The sequence below is a fragment of the Crocuta crocuta genome, unplaced genomic scaffold (assembly GCF_008692635.1).
Source record: "Crocuta crocuta isolate KB4526 unplaced genomic scaffold, BGI_CrCroc_1.0 scaffold56, whole genome shotgun sequence".
Taxonomy (NCBI): domain Eukaryota; kingdom Metazoa; phylum Chordata; class Mammalia; order Carnivora; family Hyaenidae; genus Crocuta; species Crocuta crocuta.
The window spans coordinates 3,756,074-3,778,228 of record NW_027531334.1 but is presented as its reverse complement, the minus strand read 5'-3'; the positions used below and the strand labels follow the sequence as shown (position 1 = coordinate 3,778,228).

The 22,155-nt window shown below is 42.8% G+C and overlaps 1 protein-coding gene across 2 annotated transcripts in view; it reads left to right on the top strand.

The window, feature by feature from the left end:
• The window catches only part of TMPRSS7 (transmembrane serine protease 7), a 42,891-nt gene that overhangs the window by 4,608 nt on the left and 16,128 nt on the right, over positions 1–22,155 (top strand). Inside the window, exons 3-10 of one of the 2 annotated variants that reach the window (XM_077771818.1) lie at positions 665–795; positions 3,513–3,580; positions 4,706–4,899; positions 6,113–6,151; positions 6,874–7,102; positions 8,360–8,490; positions 11,481–11,593; positions 18,417–18,523. In XM_077771818.1, coding sequence (XP_077627944.1) covers positions 665–795; positions 3,513–3,580; positions 4,706–4,899; positions 6,113–6,151; positions 6,874–7,102; positions 8,360–8,490; positions 11,481–11,593; positions 18,417–18,523 — 1,012 coding nt within the window. Of the gene's footprint in view, positions 1–664; positions 796–3,512; positions 3,581–4,705; positions 4,900–6,112; positions 6,152–6,873; positions 7,103–8,359; positions 8,491–11,480; positions 11,594–18,416; positions 18,524–22,155 lie in introns of those variants that run through there. The other variant, XM_077771819.1, reaches the window with a different exon arrangement.

Here is a 22,155-nt window from a genome sequence, read left to right as displayed (position 1 = left end):
AGTGTCCTTCCTGCATTGTCAGTCCTTCTGAGCAGGCTGGACGCCCAGTCCCACGGTCCTCACTGGGCAGAGTATTTGAACAGAAGTGACCTGGTGCTGGGCTGAGAACCCTGCTTTGTGGTCCCCAGGAAGGGTGAATTCTCATGCGCTGCACAGAGCTGAAGACCAGCCTCGTACCCTACGCAGCAGCCGCACAAGTCAGATAGGAAGGAGCACCCGGGAGCTCAGTGAAGGTCAGCTGGGGGGCCCTTCCCACTTGCCCCACTATGTTCACTTCACCTCAGAGCTTGACACTATCCATTTCTTACCTCTTCACCTTCTACAGACTCAGAATCCATGAAAACTGCATATGCTCTGCTTGGCCCCCCAGTGACTAGTGACTCGAGGGCAAGTATAAAGTCAAAGAGGTAGATCTTTTGCCTTGCAATCTGTTTTTGCACAAGTATTTGCCAAGAGAGAGCAGAGTATCCTCAGAGATACAGTGATTTACTGCTGATGGAAGTGACGTTATTAACTATATTTCAAGCTTCACAAGCTGTGAAGCAGTCACATACGTAGCTGCTTAATAAAACATTGTTAGGGGTCTTATACGGACACAGCAGACAATGCCTCACTGCCCCACAGATGGGAAAGCCCCCTACTCACTTTCTCTACTGTCTTCCAGGTAAGACAGAAAGCAAAGATGCTTTTTACTTTGTCGGGATGTTTCGCATTACCAACATTGAGTTTCTTCCTGAGTATCGACAGAAGGAGTCCAGGGAATTTCTGTCTGTGGCTCGGACTGTGCAGCAAGTGGTGAGTTGACGGGGATGAGGAGGGTCGTGTGAGAGGCCGGAGAAGGGGGGCAGGGGATGAGGGGCCGGGGTGGAGGGGTCACAAGTGTCACAGGTGAGCAGGGTGGACGGAAGAAGTCAGAGGCAAACTTGGGCTTTAGCTCATCTTGGCCATAATTGCCAAGACAGAGTTGCTAATTTATGTGGTAACTTATTTATTTTATTTATGGCTGAGCGTAAAACAAATGGCTCTCTGAGCTCCAGGTTTTCCCATCTGTAAGATAAAGGAATTGGATCAGGTGATCTTTAAAATGCCTTCCAGAACTAAAATTACACGCATACTGATTAATTTTGTGAGCTGTACACATCTATCTCAACCTCAATGCAGTGGAATCTCTTTACTTAAAAAACAAAAACTTTCTCATTATAGAACTAATATGTATTTAACCATAAAAATTGTTTTAATTCAGAAAATTATGAAAAGGATCATTAAAATTTTCTTTAACATCATCTCCAGATATAGAGCCCTTTTTATTGCAGACCACATAGACATAAAGGATAACATGGTATTGGAATATTTGTAGATATTCAGTTTTATAACCTGACTTTTTCTTCTTAATGTTAAGTTCCATGTTTCTATGTAAATAAATATTCTTTTTTTAAATTTTTTTTAATGTTTATTCATTTTTGAGAGACAGAGTGTGAGTGGGGGAGGGGCAGAGAGAGAGGGAGACAGAACCCGAAGCAGGGTCCAGGCTCAGAGCTGTCAGCACAGAGCCCGGCAGCGGGCTTGAACTCACGGACTGCGAGGTCGTGACCTGAACCGAAGTCCAATGTTTAACCTACTGAGCTACCCATGCGCCCCAGTAAACATTCTTAAAAAACATAAGTTTTAATAGCTACAAAGTTAGCCAATCGCCTCTTATGGGGTATTTGTCTTCCATTTTTGCTACTCTGGATAATGCCATACAGAACTGCTACATGGATTGTATGTATCTGTGATCACTCCCTTAGCAGATCTCCTAAAATGAAAATATCTTTTCATGGCTCTCGGTACATATTACAAACTAGAAAGCCTCTGCCAATTTGTATCTGCACAATAATGGAGAGGGTGGCCTACATAGTGGCGTCCCTACTGCTGTGACAGGTGCGCTGCGGTGTAGAGGGGGAAAGGCTGTGGGAGAGAGCAAGCAACAGCAGCAGTGGGCACAGTGGCTCCTGTTTACTGAAGGTCTTCTATGCATGGGGTACATGGATAAACACTTTACCTTTAAAGTATATCAATGATTGCTCAAATTAGCCCAAAGTTTCTTGGTAAGCGCTCTGATCACCTTCAGAGAAAGAAAGAGAGAGAGGGAAGGAAGGAAGTGTTACAGGGTTTTTTACCTCAATAGCCAGGATTCGTTGTCTCACTGCTTCGAAGAATGAAGACGTGGACACAAAATGAGCAGCGGGCAAAGGTTTATTAGAGTGTAAGGTTAGAAAGAGTAACAGGAAAGCTTTCTTTGCAGAGAGGGGACGTGGGAAAGTTAATGCCTGCCAACAATAGGCAAGGGTCTCTGTTTTATGAGGTTCTGGTCCTCTCCCGCTTCCCTTCCCCCTGGTTCCTTCTCAGGTCCCATCCTTACTGGCCTGATAACTCTAGGTGCTGGGCTGTCCATTCCTGATTGGCTCGTTTCCATTGTATGAGGCATGGTCTGTGGCCACATCATTCCTTGTGGGTCGTATGTTTTATGGTCTACTAATTTTTAGTCAGGTCTTTTTGTCAAATTCCTGAGGGAACCTGAGGGGGAGTAGGTGGTGCCTGTGTCATTCTTAAGAGGAACCTTATGCCCGAGGGGGTTTGCTGCGGTCAGACACTCCCAGCATTGTTCCAAAATCTGGGTTTTTCCCACCCGGTGACCTCAGGTCCTATCCTTTCCCTCTCGGCCTATTATATCCTATTTTTTCCTATCATAGAGGGAAGGAAGGAAGGAAGGAAGGAAGGAAGGAAGGAAGGAAGGAAGGAAGGAAGGAAAGGGGAGAGAGGAAGGGAAGGAAGGAAGGTAAGAAGGAAGGAAGAGAAAGAGAAAGAAAAAAACAGTGGATGCTTGGTAGGTTTAGGTAACGTATTCTGTGTTGCATAGTGAATCTAAACCCTGCAATTACATGGATGATTTTGCCATTAGGTAGGAAGGGGAATATAGGAGGAGATTTGGCAGAGACTCAGTTTGGCTTTAGAAATGCTAAGAAAGGACAAAGAAGGCAAATTGGAATAGCTCTTTAGATCCAATGATGGCGTCTTTTAAAAGAACTGGGTGTTGCCCTAGAGACTGCAGAGTTGAAAGGGGGGGATGGTGAACCTGGCTGTGGGCACCACCTGCCCCCTAGTGGCTAATACAGCAATGCGCCCTCCAGAATTTTCCATGCTGTGTATTGTTAGAAAAGAGGTTGGATCAAATCCTTTGTAAATGCACTTAAAGGAGTTTTTTGTTGTGGAGAAAATTAACCTTTGGAGTAGGCAGAATACAGAAGTTAAGTTTGATCAGGGTGTCTACAAACAGCAATGAACGAATATAGGTAACTGATTATTCTTCACAAACAGCAGAATGACAGTAAGTAACCCAAGATTTTAGCCTGCCGTTAGAATCCTGCTTTTCTCCTTGCCAGCTGTCAGGGCTTGGGCCTGTAATATGCTAGGCGCTGTGAGAGAAAGTCAAATTTGAAAGACGTCAGACACCTCGTTTTTTCCTTTTTCAGGTAAACCTGGTTTATACAACATCTGCATTCTCTAAATTTTACCAGCAGTCCGTCGTTGCAGATGTCAGGTAACGTATGTCCCTTCTTTGGGATTTCTGTTTACTGCTGTAAAAGGGCGAAAGCTAAGATATTGCCATCTTCAAGTATCTTCTTCGGGGCGGCTTTGCCTTAACACCCCTTTAGGACAACTGCTGACTCGACTCTACCCTGCCGTCATGCTGAGTTCTCCTCTTCATCTACCAAAGCCTGCCCTCTGCCCACAGCTGGGATCCTGCGCACCGCCCCCCCCATCCCATCTTAATGCCACTGGGCAAAATGGCCACAAACACGCTACCATTGGGTGGGGTAAAAATAAAACACAGTCTAGTATTTCTCAAAATATGTTCAGTAAAAGACTGGCCCTTAGAGATTTTCTAAGAAAAAAAGGATCTCATAGTCAAATAATTTTTGTTAAAATTTATGGTATTAATTTTTAATTCGTTTACTACAACTTATTTTTAAAGTTGTGTTTTATGTACACTATCCCACCTGCCCCGGGCTCACAATCCACTTTGAGATACCAAAGGCACTAGGAAGCCTTGGAGTAAAGCTCTTTGTTTACTTTCCATTTCCCACGTTATTTACTCTAGGACACTTAAGGTGTGTTTTTCATAAAACATGACAATAGTTGTATACTTAGATGCTCTTGTTTCAGAGTTTGGCTAAATACCAAGTTGGGCTTGATTCCTGGATTTACTACTCACTAGCTATGCGATTTTGAGTTATAGCTGGTCTTGATTTCCATTTCTATAAGACTGGAATAATAGAACATTCCTCAAAAGATTACATGGGATAAAGCATAATTTAGTACCGTGTTTGTACATGGTGAAGTATCAAAAATTACAATTGTTTTTATTGGTAAGAACAGTGACTACTGGTTGATATTCATAAAAATAGTATATTCTCCATGGAGATGCAACGATACACAAATGGTTTTATGTGTGAACCCAACACAGGAAGACACACACTATTATGCTCTCCCTTACCAATCCCTGTAATAGGAATCAATGGTTTCTTAAAGAACGAATTTTAGAAGCTGGAGGACGTCCTTACCGGCCTTGCCTTGAATCTATCAGTGGGTAGTGACCACTTAGGTCTTTCTATGAAAGTCCTAAGAGAGATACCGGAACACCCCTCTCTTTTTTTCACTGTAGCAGCAACAACAAAGGTGGCCTCCTTGTCCACTTTTGGATTGTGTTTGTCATGCCACATGCCAAGGGCCATATCTTCTGTGAGGACTGTGTGGCCGCCATTTTGAAGGACTCCATCCAGACAAGCATCATAAACCGAACCTCCGTGGGGAGCTTGCAGGGCCTGGCTGTAGACATGGACTCTGTGGTACTCAATGGTGACTGTTGGGTATTTCCCCTTTATGCGATCCTTCCTGTAGCACTCCCGGTATTTCTATTAACATAGTCAATCTTGTAATGAAGTATTCTCTTCCACAATCCCAGTATATCAAGGTTACCTGAGGACACTGATAAAGGAAGTTACTAAAGGTTATATACAATGACTGGACAATAGAATACTCAAAATTACAAAATATATATAAAATCGAATTCGTTAAAGTGTACCCCTCCCTATATTTAATTCAGTTTCATGAATCTTCAAACTAAGCCTCCAAGTCCTGGAGAAAAAAGAATTTTGCAGAGGCTTATCTCGTCTTTTCCCTTGTCCACACAGAACTGCACCTATTTTATTTATGTAACGCTGCCCAGTGTTCCACAATGGCCTGTTGAAATGTGCATTCCATCATTTGATTTGCCAGTAAAATACTTCAGTTAATTAATTGTGTGACCCCCAAATTATGCACTTTCTCTTTTGATTTAAATTATATATATATGTATATATATATACACACATATACATAATTACATATATATATGCCAGGCATGTATTATCTGGCTGATAAATATTGCTAAATGCATGCATGAAAAATCTCTAGTGGAAAATTCTGTACCCCAAATACTATTTCAGACACAGGACTAATTATTAGTGTATTTGTTTGGGTGCTTTTTACCTTTTTAAAATATATTTTTTGTTTTATTTATTTCTGAGAGAGAGAGAGAGAGAGAGAGAGAGACAGCGTGAGCAGGGGAGGGTCAGAGAGAGAGGGAGACACAGAATCCGAAGCAGACTTCAGGCTCTGAGCTAGCTGTCAGCACAGAGCCCGATGCAGGACTCAAACCCATGAACTGTGATATCATGACCTGAGCTGAAGTCGGACACTTAACCAACTGGGCCACCCAGGCACCCCTGCCTCTAAAGATGTTTAAAATGTGTTACTATGGATGACTTCAAGCACAGAAAAGTAAAGAGAATAGTACAACGAACTCTCATATAACCCTCCACTCCACTTCAACAACTATCAACTCATGGCCATCCCCCTTGCTCTCTAAATACATAAACCACTTCCCCTACCCTCAATGGTTTATTTTAAAGCACATCTCAGGTACGATGAATTGCTTTTAAGGACTGAAAATCATTTTTACTATGGAAAATGCTAACGAATTGATATGCTGGAACTGATGATTTCTTTTCCGTGTGTTTTTTCAAAGCAGCTGGGCTTCGGTCAGATTACTCTTCAACCACAGGAGCTGGTAAGTCATGACACATAGTTTCTCCTCCATTGCCTCCAAATTACTCTCCTTTTTGGCTATAGTTTTCTTTTTCAAATAGTGGTATTTGTTAGCCTCTTTCAGTTGGAAGGGATAGAAATACACTAAAACGGGCTTAAGCACAGAAGAAACCTGATTGGCTCTTGTAACCGGGACATAAGGGGAGAGTGTGCTGGCTTCAGGCACGTTTGGGTCCAGGTTCTAAAATAAAATCTCATCAGGGCTCTGCACCTCTGCTTTTCCCCGCTGAAGCTTCATCAAGTGTATTCTAATGCGGTGTCGTAAATGTCACCAGTAGATCCAAGCTTATAATATATTAGTCGTGGAAACAGTAGAACAAAAAAACCCCCGCACAACTTTCCTGATAGTTTTGGCAGAAGTCCTGGTGCCGTACTTACTGTCCCAGATTGGCGGGCATGCCCGTTTATGAACCAGCTTCTTTTCCTCTGATTGGCCAGTCTGGGTTATGTGCCCATCTCTGGACATACAAGTGAGTTTAACCCCCAACCAAACCACACAATCAGGGTGTAGATAGTGTCTCAAAGTAAAATATTGGTGCTGCTACCAGAAGAAAGGGGAGTGGACTCCGGGCTGGCAAAAATAGCAGACGTCCTCCATGGGAACTCTTTGTTCCTCACTCTTCTATAACGATGTCTAGAAAAGTCATTTCCGAAACAAAACAAAACTAAGTGCTGTCTCCACAGACAAAGGCTGCTCTCAGGACTTCTACGCAGATCGTGTGTCTCTCCGCTACCCTCTGGAGATTTCTGCAACCTCAGGGAGGCTGATGTGCCACTTCAAGTTGGTGGCCCTGGTGGGCTATCTGATCCGTCTCTCGATAGAGTCTGTCCAGATTGAAGCTGACAACTGTGTCACCGACTCCCTGACCCTTTACGACTCCCTCATGCCGATCCGGAGCACTGTCTTGTATAGGTACTCTGGTCGGCCAGGGAAAAGACCTTTTAACACTGTCTACCTTTGGCAGTATCGTGTTTCCCTTTTAAAACTGTATCTGTGTGTTCTAAGGAGATCAAAGACTGCCCTGTGCCTTACTGAGTATCCACTGTATTAGCCAGAGCCCATCAGACACAATGCTTGCTTTTTACTTGTAACATACAAGAGTCAAAATCAGTGGAGCAGGAGTTTCAGCCGCTTTTGAAATATTTCTGAAATATAACAGATTTTTTTTTGTTTAACTTTATTTCATTGCAATCGCTCTCATTAGAGTGTGAGTACAAGTACTCTATGATGATGGCATAGCGTTTGTAAAACAAACATTTTCTCCCTTATTACGAAGAGAACAAACACAATGTTCATTGTGAAAGTGAGGTCAGCCAGCGAAAACAGTATCTATATTTCACAATCCCATTACCCAGAACAAATGTCTGTTATGTTTTTGCAAATATTGTTATGTTTTTGCAAAGATATGTAATTGCACACATAGATACATATACATATGCTAATACTTTTTATTAGTAGATATCTTTTCAAGTGCTTAATATCTTAATAATGATAGTTATACTTTATTAAAAATGTACTATTTTTACTGTGCTAAAATAGCGCATTATTATTTTTAATAGTGCTTATGTATGTATATATGTAGGTGTGTATGAATTTATATTTTGCATGTTAAAAATTTCAACAGTGTAAAATGGTACACAGTGAAAAGTAAGTTTGTCACTGGCTCCCATTCTTCAGGCATTGCTTCTTTTCATCCTTCCAGACATACTTTGCTATTATCTTATTTAATCCTCACCGAAATGCTATGAGGAGTGTACTATAGTCATTACCACCATTTTATGGTAGGAGACCTTGCATTTATGAAGATTAGTTACTCAAGAGTCTCTCAGCCAGTTAAGTGATGGAGCTGAGTTCTGAATCCTATTTTCCTTAGAGCAGAGCTCATGACTGTAGCCATTTAAATGGCTGTTTATGCCTTGGTTGTTCTCAAGGAGGATCCAGTGACAGCCGTCAGGAAAATCCTTTGGTAGTACCAGACAGAAGTTTCTATACCTTTACCAGCTTCCCTCCATCATGTCCCGTGGCCACCAACTGAGGAAGATCAGGCTGGCAGAGTCTGACCAACAAGAACTGTGTAGAGGGCCCAGGAAATGTGTGGAATTGGTGGAGAGAGGCTCACTCCTCAATAACCTACGATTCATGTACTTTTGTTCTGTTATCTGGTTTCAGAATTTGTGAACCAACGAGAACGATAATGTCCTTTGTTTCCACAAATAATCTCATGTTGGTGGCATTTAAGTCTCCTCAGATACGGAGGCTATCAGGAATCCGAGCATTTTTCGAGGTCATTCCAGAACAAAGTAAGTCTTTCCTAATTGAAAAAAGTCGCCTTGAAAAATATGTGTTATGATCCTGTCTCCAGTCTTCTCTTCCTGAGGCTGTGTTGTAATACTGGTTGTATTAGTCAGGGGCCTTGACTCAGGGTCCAGTCAGACGAGAGATCGTAGTCTTACTGAGAATTTAACGTGAAGAACTGCTAACTCAGTATAAAGGTGTTAGCTAGCTGACTCAAAGGCGAAAAGAAAATGTAAGGTATTATGTAAGTAATACAAGCAGGAAGCAGTCGTCCCCCCCCACCCCCCGTAGGTCTGGGGGAACAAGGTTAAAGCAGCCTGAATGATGACAATTTACAGTGTGGAGGAGGGGGCTGTGGCCTGAAACTTAGACCTCTGAAGAGGAGGGTGCCGGGCTGGTGCTGGTGTCTCTGACTTCAGAGGCAGGTGTTCATGGACTTGGGACCCAGACTGTGGAGGAGGGGGGACCAGACAGTCGAGGCTGGTATCTGAGGAAGGTGCCATAAAGCGGAAGTTGGGAAAACCGCTAACAGGGTTCAACTTGGCTACAGGGACAAAGTATAGCTGCATTAGAGGGTGGGAAGCACCATCCTTGCGGGGCTGACACTCCCAGGAAGAGGAAATGAAACACACAGGAAGCTCAATTCTTCCTCCTCCTATCTTCTAGTCTGTCCGTAGCGCCCCCTATTGACAGAGCCTAGTTGGAAGCCGGTGGCAGAGGAGAGAAGCGAATTGATTTGCCGAGTGCCCTCTACAGCTTCACGGAACAGAGTAGAGACGGGTGGGCTCGGAGCTGAGTGATAACAGCTCAGTTCCTAGCAGAGCAGGGTGTTGGGGGAGGGCTGTCCTTCACGAGTTCTCCTTAATAGCAGTGCATGAGAATGCCATCCCAGAAGGCGCATGTGAAGTAACACCCAGAGATTTAACGGGTTTTCCTGGGTCAGGTAGTGAGCATAAGTGTCCCAGCTCCCTTTCATTCTTCTCTCTTTTTTTTTTAATTTTTTAAATGTTTTTATTTATTTCTGTAAGAGAGAGAGAGGGGGAGACAAAGTGAGCAGGGGAGGGTCAGAAAAAGAGGAAGACACAGAATCCAAAGCAGGCTCCAGGCTCTGAGCTAGCTGTCAGCACAGAGCCTGATGTGGGACTCGAACCCACGAACCATGAGATCATGACCCGAGCCGAAGTCGGATGCTTAACCGACTGAGCCACCTAGGCACCCCCATTCTTCTCTTTTTGATGTGGGTTGACGAAGTAAAACAAAACAAGACTAAATAAAAAGAGCCTTCACTGAAACTCTGGTCTTTTTGTAATATTTGTTGCCTTGTAGCCGGTTGGATCTTACAGATGGTGTCCTGGTAACTGCTCTATGAGCACCAACAAGGCCAAAAGGATCAAGATGACAGATGTGGGTGAGGAGGGCAGTGGATTTGGCTTAAGTTAGATGGTCATAGCTTCACAAGTCCATCTACATTTTAAGGCAGTGGCTTATTTTGATAGGTTTTCTCCGACAAATTATTACAAAACTAAATGTAATACTGATTTATTTTTAAAAATTGAATTGGAGATTTGAGATGTTGTTGGGTTGAAAATTGTCTCGAGATCCAAAGATTAAAAATATGATTATTGCAGAAATATTGCAGTGGAATTTGTGAACAATCATTTATTGAGCATGTACTATATGCCAGGGATGATTCCAGGTGTAAGGGGAAGAGTAGCAAACAAAATAGATAAAAACCAATACTCTCAAGGAAATTACATTTTAGCAGAAGGATGACATACAGCAAGAATAGACATTTAGAGGGGCGCCTGGGTGGCTCAGTCAGTTGAGTGTCTGACTTCAGCCCAGGTCATGATCTCAGTTTGTGAGTTCAAGCCCCATACCAGGCTCTGTGCTGACTCAGAGCCTGGAGCCTGCTTCGGATTCTGTCTCCCCTTCTCTCTGCCCCTCCCCCACTCACGCTTGCACTCTCTCTCTGTGTCAAAATTAAAAAAAAAAAATAATAAAAAAAAAATAGACGTTTAGATTGTTTTCTACAAACAGGACAACATGTTATGTAAACTGGGTATATTTCTTCAACAACAAATATACACTCATTTAAACAAATAAGCTCAGAAGATTTAAAAAATACATTTAAAATATGTTTTTAAAGAGAGTAATTGCATCCTATAGATCTGTAGTCAAAATACACATCTGAAAACAAATATAGAATTCGAACAAGAAGTTTAGCTATACATCTGTATGGTACTGTTATGCCCGAATCGCGAGTCCCCAGAGACCTCCAAGGAGCCGGCACCGATGCAAGAACAAAAGGGTCTTTATTACAAGCTCGAGCAGGGGCTCACCCATCTCCCAGCGCAGCAGCAGAGGTGAAACCCGGAACAGTGGTGAGCAGGGTTTTTATGGGGGAAGGGCGGGGGTGTTACCGTGCACACGTTGTACGTTTTGTATCATTCCATAAGCACCAATCATACTTGTACAATGCCCATAGCAACAGCATAGTAACAGTTTTGACCATTCAGTATCTGCGAGGCGTCCGTTACATTTGGCGGGACCCAATCAAGACCTTTGAGAGTCTTTTAAAATGACCAGTTATGAGGTGGGCTCAGAGGATCTACATGGGGCTCCTGCAAGCGGAGATTGATTGGCAAGTTTGTACAAAGTAACTACCTGCAGCTCCCACCCTGACTCGTCTCCAAGACCACAGGAATGTTTCACATTTCTTTTGATTGGCAGATCGGAGGGCGGTCCGAGGGTGGCTTCAGCTGAGGCTTTTCCTGGAACTGCGACTACGTGCAGCCTGAGATTGTTTCTAAGGGAGGACTTAATTTCAGGCTCCTCAGTACTATTTATTTTTGGAAAAATTAGCTTAAATTTCAAAAAGTATCTAAGCTTGCTGATCAGGGAGTGTGCATTTGTAGTTAAAGAAATGAATGTAGCACTCTTCCCATAATCCCACAACCACAAATCATTGTCTGTTACTGGGTATTTTTTTCAGAGTGTGAAAACACAGTATTGGTCAAAGAAATCACTGGCTTCGAAGGGAAAATTTCAAGTCCATATTACCCAAGCTACTATCCTCCGAAATGCAAGTGTACCTGGAAATTTCAGGTAACCCAGTTTTACCACTATTTTAGAAAAATATTGTTACTTATGTTTAATAACAATTTATTTTGAAATTTAATCAACTTTATTTTTTTCACTACAAAAAGAATATTAGTTAATTTTATAATACTTAAACCGTAATCAAATACATTACCTAGAACATGAAAGTTTCTTTTAATTTCAACCCTCTGTCCATAAATTAACTGTTCTATTCAGACGGGCTTATTTTTCCAATTGTTATTTTGTTTGTTTTATTAAAAAAATGCAAAGACAGGGGTGCCTGGGTGGCTTGGTTACGTGTCTGACTTCTGCTCAGGTCGTGACCTCACAGTTTGTGGATCAAGCCCCGCATTGGGCTCTGTGCTGACAGTTTGGAGCCTGGAGCCTGCTTCAGATTCTGTGTCTCCCGCTCTCTCTGCCCTTTACTCACTCACACTCTGTCTCTCTCTCTCTCTCTTTCTCTCTCCCTCAAAAATAAATAAACATTAAAAAAATTTTTTTAAATGCAAAGACATTTTTACAGGATCGAACAATTGTTTTTTACTATGGTAGAACTCATCAATTTTTACTTATTTCACCATCAGCATTTATAGTAAGAATAATAAAGAAATAATAAGTTGAATTAGGTCATGTATATTTCAGGTGTATAAACAAACCAAGATGTAAATGTATATGAAATATATAGATATCTCCTCCTTAACAGAGAGTTCAATCTTTTTTTTTTCTATATTTTTGTCTTTGGAATTTTAGTCTGCAACTATTTTTCTTTCTCCAACTTTAATATCTTGTGGAGGGTCATAAGCTCTTTCAGCATCAATGTATAAAATCATTTTTGTGAGGCATAGCAAGTCAATGTAAGTGGCAAGCAGTTTATGGTTTGCATTCATTCAGCATTTTATTATTATTATTATTATTATTTTAATGTTTTATTTATTTCTAGGAGAGAGAGAGAGAGAGACAGCGTGAGCAGGGGAGGGTCAGAGAGAGAGGGAGATACAGACTCTGAAATAGGCTCCAGGCTCCGAGCTGGCAGTCAGCACAGAGCCCGACGTGGGGCTCGAACCCACGAACCGCGAGATCATGACCTAAGCGAAAGTCAGACGCTTAACCGACTAAACCACCCAGGCGCCCCACAACATTTTATTATTAACTGCCTACTATGTGCCAGGACGTATTCTGGACACTGGGATCCATGATATCTGACATGGAGCTTACCATACAGTAGGGGAGACAGGCAACAAAAACGTGTACAGTATGTTACATGGGGCTATGGAGAACAAAGCAGAGATGCGGGCTCTATACCTGAAGGGGTGGTCAGGAGTATGAAGGATAGGATGTNGTAGGGGAGACAGGCAACAAAAACGTGTACAGTATGTTACATGGGGCTATGGAGAACAAAGCAGAGATGTGGGCTCTATACCTGAAGGGGTTGGTCAGGAGTATGAAGGATAGGATGACAGGAGTTTGTTACCTTAAACAGCATGGTGAGGGGAAGCCTCCCCAACAAAGGAACATTTGCACAGAAACCTGAGAGAGATGAGGAAACTAACTGTGTGCATTTCTAGGATAAGAGTATTGCAGTCAAAGGCAACAGGTGAGGCAAAGGCCCTGAGGCAGAAGCGTGCTTGCTGTATGTGTAATCAGTGCACAAAGAGTTAATTTTTTTTTATTGTTTATTTATTTATTTTGAGAGAGAGCGGGAGAACATGAGCAGAGGAGGGACAGAGAGGGAGACAGACAATCCCAAGCAGGCTCTGCACTGTCAGCACAGAGCCCAATGTAGGGCTCCATCTCATGAACCGTGAGATTGTGACCTGAACCCAAACCAAGAGTCAGACGCTTAACTGACTGAGCCACCAGGGGTGCCCCAAAGAGTTAAATATTTTTAACAATTTTATTACACCCAAATGTGTACTTAGTCTCAGTGTCCTAATGGCATACATCCTTAAATTATTTTTTTTTAATCATTGTTGCAAACTTTTCCAAAATGACTAAAACCTAGAGGTTCTGGATTCACTCACCACCAGATTCTTAATGCCTCATCAGGGCAGCAGAATCTCAGTACCTCATGCGACTCTCACAACTTGAAGAAGGAAGAGGAGAGACCTCAAACTGTCTCTTCCATCTCTCCAAAAAGCAGATGTATCTTTTTTATGACATCCAGAACAAGAAAGGCCCCATTGCCCCAAGCTCGTCAAATGTTTGAAATTCTTTTTTTTTTTTTAATGTTTTTATTTATTTCGAGGAGACAGAGAGACAGCGTGAGCAGGGGAGGGTCAGAGAGAGAGGGAGTCACAGACTGAAACAGGCTCCAGGCTCCGAGCTGGCAGCCAGCACAGAGCCCGACGCGGGGCTCGAACCCACGAACCGCGAGATCATGACCTAAGCGAAAGGCGGACGCTTAACCGACTAAGCCACCCAGGCGCCCCTGTTTGAAATCCTTTTGAGGTGAAATAAATGGGATTCCATAATAAGCCATAAGCCCTATAGTGAGGATCCCCAAACATTGCTCTAGTCAGAATGTAAATTAGAATATCCGATTCTGTTTCGCTAGGGGTTGAGGGTTAGAAATGCTGAGTAAAAAGAATTCTTTATAAGGAAAAAAGCATGCCATTGGGGGAGTGGAGAATGGGAGAGGGAAGACAAGGAAATATTAGGGACAGACTTGGTGAGTGACACCATTTCCAGAGGTCAAGCCTGGTCCTCCTCAGCATGGAGGTTAAATAAAGCTGTTCCTTTCTCGGACCACTTTGAACAGCCACCTAAAGTTGTGTGATTGCATATTTTTGCAAATGGAAATCATGTAAAAATAGTAATGTCACCTGTAAAATATCTTTGAGTTTATTACAAACAACTAAGAAGAATGACCTAAGTGACCAAAATATTGACTCAAGTCATGATAAAACAATAAAACCTTTAATACACAAGAGTTGATTTCTATTATCCTCCATCCTTCTTAGCGCCTGGTTCGATTTACAATTTTAACTGAAGAGCAATCAATCCCTTTTGCAAACTCACTTTCAGCTGAGTTTTTTCTTTTTTCTTTTTTTTTAAGTATTTATTTATTTTTAAGACAGAGAGGAGACAGAGCATGAGTAGAGGAGGAGCAGAGAGAGAGGGAGACACAGAATCCAAAGCAGGCTCCAGGCTCTGAGCTGTCAGCACAGCGCGATGCGGGGCTTGAACCCATGAACCTTGAGATTATGACCTGAGCTGAAGTCCGAAGCTCAACCAGCTGAGCCACCCAGGCACACCTCAGCTGAGTTTTTAAGGCCTCATTTACCTGAGCAGGATTAACTCCCATTCCAATTTAAAGTTCCTCTCATTCTTCTCCCAAGAGTAAACAAGTATTTATTGAATGTCAGTTTCAGGGGCGTGACCACAGGGAACACTTAGTAACAAGGTAAAGTCCTTGTTGTCTCAGAGCTTACAGACTGTGGGGGAAGAAGGTGTGGTGAAATAAGACAAAGCAGAAAGGAATATTGAGGCTTATAACATGTCACCTGCATTAGGGCACACACATTTCTATTTGCTCTTAAAACATACCTCTGACATAAGAGAGAGACTCTGGTCACATTTTATGGATAAGGAAATAGAACTGGGGTTAAGCCATTTGGCAGAGGCTACTCAAATAGAAAGTGACCCAGGCAGCATTAAAGGAATCATGTGCCCCTCCATAAGTAAATTCAGCACCCCCTCCTTTTCTGGGCTCCTAAAGACGCTCAGCTTCCCTATGTTTCATAACTTATTTGAATATTTACCTCTCTGTCTTTCTTCTTTTTGGTTTTCAACTAATACATTTTGCTACAGAATCTCAGGAGAAAAACGTGGAGTGGCGTTTTGAATTGTTGTATCATCAATGCCATAAGCCTAGCACCCACCAGTTAAAATTTTTTTTAATGTTTTTATTTATTTTTGAGAGTGAGAGAGAGACCGCATGAGCAGAGGAGGGTTAGAGAGAGAGGGAGACACAGAATCCAAAGACAGGCTCCAGGCTCTGAGCTAGCTGTCAGCACAGAGCCCGACATGGGGCTCGAACCCACGAACCATGAGATCATGACCTGAGCCAAAGTCAGACGCTTCACCCACCAGTTTAGATGCATCCCACATAAGCAGAGCACTGTGGGCCATGAAAATTCACCTCCTCCTATCACTTAGGAAATCCCTCTTCCCTGCTTCTGTGGCAAGCATCTAACCATGGAAGTTTCCAGTGCCTGTGGGAGATGGGTTGAGTGGTATGTATAGAATCACTGGCGAGTGAGAAGTGACAAGGATAAAGTACATCCTGCATCCTGTCACTGTCGCTGACTAGAGAAATGTTTCAACACAGCAGGTCCGGATCAGGTGAATTTCTCTCCGTATTTGGTAAAAGTTCCCAAAGCAAAGCGGGGGTTGGGCAGTGGGGACAGAGAATATGGAACATAGAAGGAAATCGCATACTTAGCTGTTTTTAATTTTTGTCCCTTTGTTGAGCAAAACACCGTGCTTTGTGGAACTGACCGCATTACCCTCCTTGTCAAGCTGGCAAATATCAGTGGTGCCTCTAGGCCAATCTGGGCTCAAGTGTAGACTTGTGTGCAGCTCTGTGTCAGTGGAATCTGGTGTGCAAGGGGACTTCCTTCCTTTCTCTGTGGGGAGGCTTTGGAGATTGGGGGGGTGGTGCATATAAACCTATTTTACCTTGGAGCGATGGAACACAGTGAAAATGCCCCCGCCAGCTTCCCATGGAGTGTTCCGTTGGAATACATTCTTATGCTAGAAAATTACAGGGATTACTCTAGATATTTACTATCTCTCAGCTATTTTTAGTGTGAAGAAACAGTAAGATGGCAAGACTGGGGGCGGGGGAGAATAGATGCATGTTCTCAGAAGCCCTTGGCTTTTGCCGCACATGAGACAGTCCCGGTCCCCTGAGCCCTCACTGTCTGTGTTCCACGTGGCATCACACCGAGAAAAAGGGCACCTTCGGGGAAGTGCAGGGTAACGTTGGGAATATCACTTATTTTGGGTTAGTCTTGATTTCTTCTGCAAAATAGGACTCATACTTCCTTCCTGTGTCGTTGTGATGTTTTGAATGAGAGACATAGGGGCGCCTGGCTGGCTCAGTTGATGGAGCGTGCAGCTTCTTGGTCTCGAGGTCGTGAGTCTGAGCCCCACGTTGGGTGCAGAGATTACTTAATATAAATAAATAAATAAATAAATAAATAAAGACATAAAGAGTCTGATTCATTTTCTCTGAAAGAGAGGTTGAGGGATGAGGACCACTGTATTTAAATACATGTTAGAAGAAAGTACATACACACACCAAAGAAACTGTAACATCAAATACATCACAAATACAAATGACATCACTATAATACTAAATGTCAGAGCAATAAAAATCAGTGGTTAAAATTAATTTTTTCAAAAAAAAGGAGGGGTGCCTGGGTGCTCCATCAATTAAGCATTTGACTTCAGCTGGGGTCATGATCTGGGTTGGGGTCATGATCTGGGCTGGGGTCATGAACCCCTTGTGCGGCTCTGTGCTGACAGAACAGAGCCTGGAGCTTGCTTCGGATTCTGTGCCTCCCTCTCTCTGTGCTCCCCCCTGCTTGCCCTCTGTCTCTGTCTCTCAAAAATAAACATTTAAAAAGATACATTTAAAACATTTAAAAACTAAAATCATGACATAACAGACATAATGTACGTGTATCTCATACAATGCCATAAAAAGTTCAGTCATGTGTGTGTGTATGTGTGTGTGTGTGTGTGTGTGCAGTCACAGGGACGTGTGCTGTATGGGCAGCCTCTTTCTTATTTGCTCTGGTCAGAGCAGACCTGGGAGTGACTTAGTAGCTGCCTTCAGGAATACCCAGGTTTAATATGAAGAAGATGCTGATTCATTTCTCTTTTATCTAAATAATCTGAATGGTGCTTTAAATAAACTATGCCATTGTTACTGAAGGAGGAAACTGCGTTCATTAACAAGTCGGTGTTTTCGAAGTTAAGCTCATTTAAAAGGTGGAAACTGACACCTAGAGAGAATCAGTGTGTCCCATGTTACCCAGCTCACCCAGAATTAGAGCCTTAGAGCGACTCCCTAGCCCTGGGCCACCCGCTTCCCTCTCTATTAAGCTCTCCTCCTTTGGTCTGTTGCAGGGGAGGGGAGGGGCTGGTCTTCCTCCCCAAAGGGCATAGTGTTGCAGGATTTGTTCCCACAATACCTGGGATTCATCGTCTCGCCACTTCCAAGAATGAAGAGGCGGACACAACGTGAGCAGCAGGCAAAAGTTTATTAGAATATGAGATTAGAAAGGAAGAATAGGAGGAAAGGTCTCTTTAAGGAGAGGGGACATTTGAAAGTGAGTGCCCGAGGACTTTGTTTTATTAGGTTCTGACCAGCCCTCCCCTATCCCTTCCCCCTTTTTCCTCCTCAGGTCCTACCCTTATTGGCTTGACAGCTCTAGGTGTTGAGTTGTCCATTCCCGATTGGGATTGGCTCGTTTCCATTGTATGAGGGGTGGCCTAGGGTCCTGCTCAGGTCTTTTGTCAAATTCCTGAGGGGAAACCTGATGGGGAGTAGGCGGTGTGGTTACATTCTTAGAAGGAACCTTATGCCCAAGGGCTTTGCTGCGGTCAGACACTCCCAGCATTGTTCCAAAATATGTGTTTTTCCCACCCAGGGACCTCAGGTCCTATCCTTTCCCATCTTCCCCTATCGTAATTGGGCACAAAGAATAAAATGCCCTAAAAGCAGCAGGCCGAGGGAATGAGTTCCGAGTGAGGAAACTTAACCTGAAACATGTCCTCAACTGAAACGTTTTTCTGACTTAATGTGTGTTTTTCACAGACTTCCCTATCAACACTTGGCATCGCACTGAAATTCCATAACTATTCAATAACCAAGAAGAGTGTGAAGGGCTGTGACCACGGATGGTGGGAAATTAATGAGCACATGTAAGTGGGCTCCATATGTAGGGAATCTGATGAAAGGCTTTACCTAAACATTCGAACCCTTGGATTCCTTGCCCCCAAAGAGTTTGCACTTAGCTATTTACGGATAGGAAAATTGAAGGATCCAGGAGTTCAATAACTTGCTCAAGGTCACTCAGCTCATATGTGATTAAGCCAGAATTCAAATCCATTTCTTGTGGCTCCCAAGTCCTCGCTGGGCCACTGCTCTTTGTTGCTGGGCTATGAGTGTACACACCCCATACTCTACAAAAATAGCTTGGCAGATAAAGTCTTTCAAACCATGGAGCTCTGGAGGAAACAGTAAATAGGAGTCCGGTGATACAAGTTAAAAACCATTAGCCAATTCTGTGCAGTAGGAGAGGCTGAGCCGATCTCTGGCTGTATCTGGGGCATGGGTTGAGGCTGATTAGAGAAATCGAGGTGCTTTAACTTCCTGAACAGACCCAGGAACTCCTCACTCTCACCCTTAATTTGTCCCTTAGTTATGGTTGTTTAGTTGCTTCTAAAGTTGTATTAGGTCTTGTATTTAAATTACAGAATGTCCTGTCTTGGTAGCAGCCTAGCTTCTAAGTTTACTTTGAAGGAAGAATGTTTGTGAAGTTAGCCTAAGGGATTTGCCTGCTAGTTCTTTGCTCACTGTTGGTCCATGAATGAAACTTTCCTTTTCTAAATGATTTTCTAGAACCACCTTCTTTTATTTCCTTTAGACTCTCAGATTATATGCTATGCAGTCACTGGTTCTGTCTTCACTGGAATATATCCTATCTGATTTAAGAGCATTCTTGGACCATTATTAGATGTGGCTTGTATTCCTTTTGGGAATGTTTTTGAAGCAGGGTCTAGTAGGTAGGAGATGGAAAACCTGGGTTCAAATTTGAGCTCTGTAGTTTAGTAGCTATATTAACTAGGACAAATTACTTAACCTTTGATTTTCAGTCTGTATATGAGGCAATAATTCTTACTTATTAAGGTGGGATTTTTCTTTGGTAAGGGTTCACGGAGATAATGCATACTACACACCAAAAGAAAATATTAGCCATGATTATAATTAGTGAGATTATTTGGGATAGAGTTGGGTTTTTTTAGTGTGTTATTTATTTCTGACAGAGAGAGAGAGAGAGAGAGAGACAGTGTGAGCAGGGGAGGGTCAGAGAGAGAGGGAGACAGAATCTGAAGCAGGCTCCAGGCTCTGAGCTAGCTGCCAGCGGAGAGCCCGTTGTGGGGCTCGAACCCACAAACCGTGAGATCATAACCTGAGCCGAAGTTGGACGCTTAACCGACTGAGCCACCCAGGCCCTCCTAGAGTTGTTGAATCACTATGTTGTACACCTGAAACTAATGTAACATCATGTGTCAACTATATTCAGAAAAAAACAAAAAGATTGCCTTGGAAATTACTCTGGATGGATAAATGCTATAGACTGTGCCTTCCACCCCCACCAAATTTTAAGAATGCTGCATTCTGATACTTAATTAGAGGTTCAAAAAACAAATCTTTACAATTTGTTAAATAAAGTTGTATACGTAAGATAGAGTTATGCCTCAGAACAAGATACTTTTTTTTTTCCTGTCCTAAGTAACAAGCACTACCACCTAGGAAGTGTTGCTGTCAAAGTTATGAGCCAGATTTTCTTCCAAGGAATGGAAATCGGGAATGCTCTCTGCTTAAATACTTTCCCTGAAGAGCTAGCTCTTCAGTTTAATTTGTGCACTGGCTGAAACCCTATCAGATTCTTTTTATGTTGGTTGCATCCTTAGGATTTAAAATGCCAGCCCTTCCCATTATCAGTTCTTTTCATCGAAAACGGAAAGGCTCTAATTGAACTGACTTCTGACAGCTTGCTGTAAAGTTGCTTAAAGGCATTGGGTTTGTAAAGGGGAAGTAGAAAAAGGTAATGCCGCCACCAGGATGCCTAGGGATTGTGAGTCAGAGCACGGGAATGGGGTGTGCGTGCACAGGGCAGCTAGAACGCAGCCGTGAACGCTAAAGGAATAGATGCCCTTTCAATGAAGTTTTGCAAAGCAAAGTTCCTGAAGGGAAAGCAGTTGGTGCACTAGAAAAAAGTACCAGGGTTTCTTTTTTTTCCCCAAGCAAAACAAAATCAAATGTAATCTTAAATGAAAAAGTAACGACAAACAAAAACAAAAGCAAAAGAAAATGAACAGAACAACACAACCCAAAAATGTCAAGACAGTTAGGAAGAGGACTTGGGAGGGTTAATCTTTACATTTAATACCAGGGGGACTTGAGTACTAATCCTGCTTCTCCTTTCTTCCCATTTTGAATTTTAACACATCAATGCACTTATTTACTTCTTCGTTTTCTTACCTGTCTCATGTGCCTGTGCCTGTAAACTGACTCTTTGGGGGTTTCTCCAATTTCTCGCTTTTTTCCCCCTAACTTTTGTTCCGTTATCTATCACTATGCTCCATTCTATACTGTTTCCCTCTAAACTCCAGTCCAAGTGTGGGTTCAAAGATTCATTTCTTCTGGACTCCTCCTTAACATCCCAGTAAGATCTTTGTGAGAAAGCGCTAGTAAATGCCGATGGAGAGCACCAATAAAATCACCATGAGACACAAAGAACAGGGATCAGGTTTTCCGAACACAGGAATCTGGTCCCAAGATGACCCGCTGGAGTAGACTCTGGCCCCAGAAGGTTAATGTGGATGCCAGGTGCCTCTCAGAGCCTGGCTTCCACTGGCCAAGTGACCACCTACCTGTTACCACTTCCTGTGTTCCAGGAGCCAGCCTACCAGCCCGTCAGGGCCTGAACTCTAACCTACTTCAAAAGATTCTTCCTGAAATATAAATGAACACTTGCCTCTTTGGAACCTTAAAATCATGGGTTACCTCTGTGGTCCTCCCGCAGAATGCCAGTGTCTGATCCATGGAACTTTTGTGGTTCCCAAGTGCTTCCGGGGGCCAGGAGTAAATGACATTCACAGATTCCAGTCCTCAACCGGTGTGTTTGCTGTTTCCCTTTGGGACCTTGCAGGTTTCACCCTGGGAAGAACTTTGCCTCCACAGAGCAGAGACCTAACTTATCATGGGCCCCCAGGGTAATAATGTTTCATGTTCCACTAACCACAAGTGCTCATATAATTAGACTTCCTAACAGGAGGGAAATTTCCTCTTAGGACAAGAGGTAAGAAAAGTCAAGGCAAGGAAATATTGCAGACAGACTACTTTGAAATTTTGCCAAAGACAAGCGTCAAAGTGCACGTACCTCAGTTTTCACTTTAGTTTGAAAAAATATTGCATGTGTTTTACTTTAAGTGTTTCTGGGATTCTTTGCATATTTTTAGCCTCAGTTCATGGATTCTACTCTGCTCTAGAGATAGGTTATGGGTAAAAGCAGGGAATTCTTATTGTTACATGGTTAAAAGAGAAGACCTATATTTCTTCTGTTTGTAAGTGCTTGTGAGGAAAACAACAGGTAACGGTCAATAGTACTGCGGTTGTATTTAGCAGAGTGGAAAACTGAAGGGACAGAAGTTACTCAATCACAGTGACTTAGCACAGAATGGATAACTGCTTTAGCTCTGCCCTAAGCATCTCCCCTTACCGAACCCCCAAGTATCTAAGTAGTAGTGAGTTCACTGTCAATGGG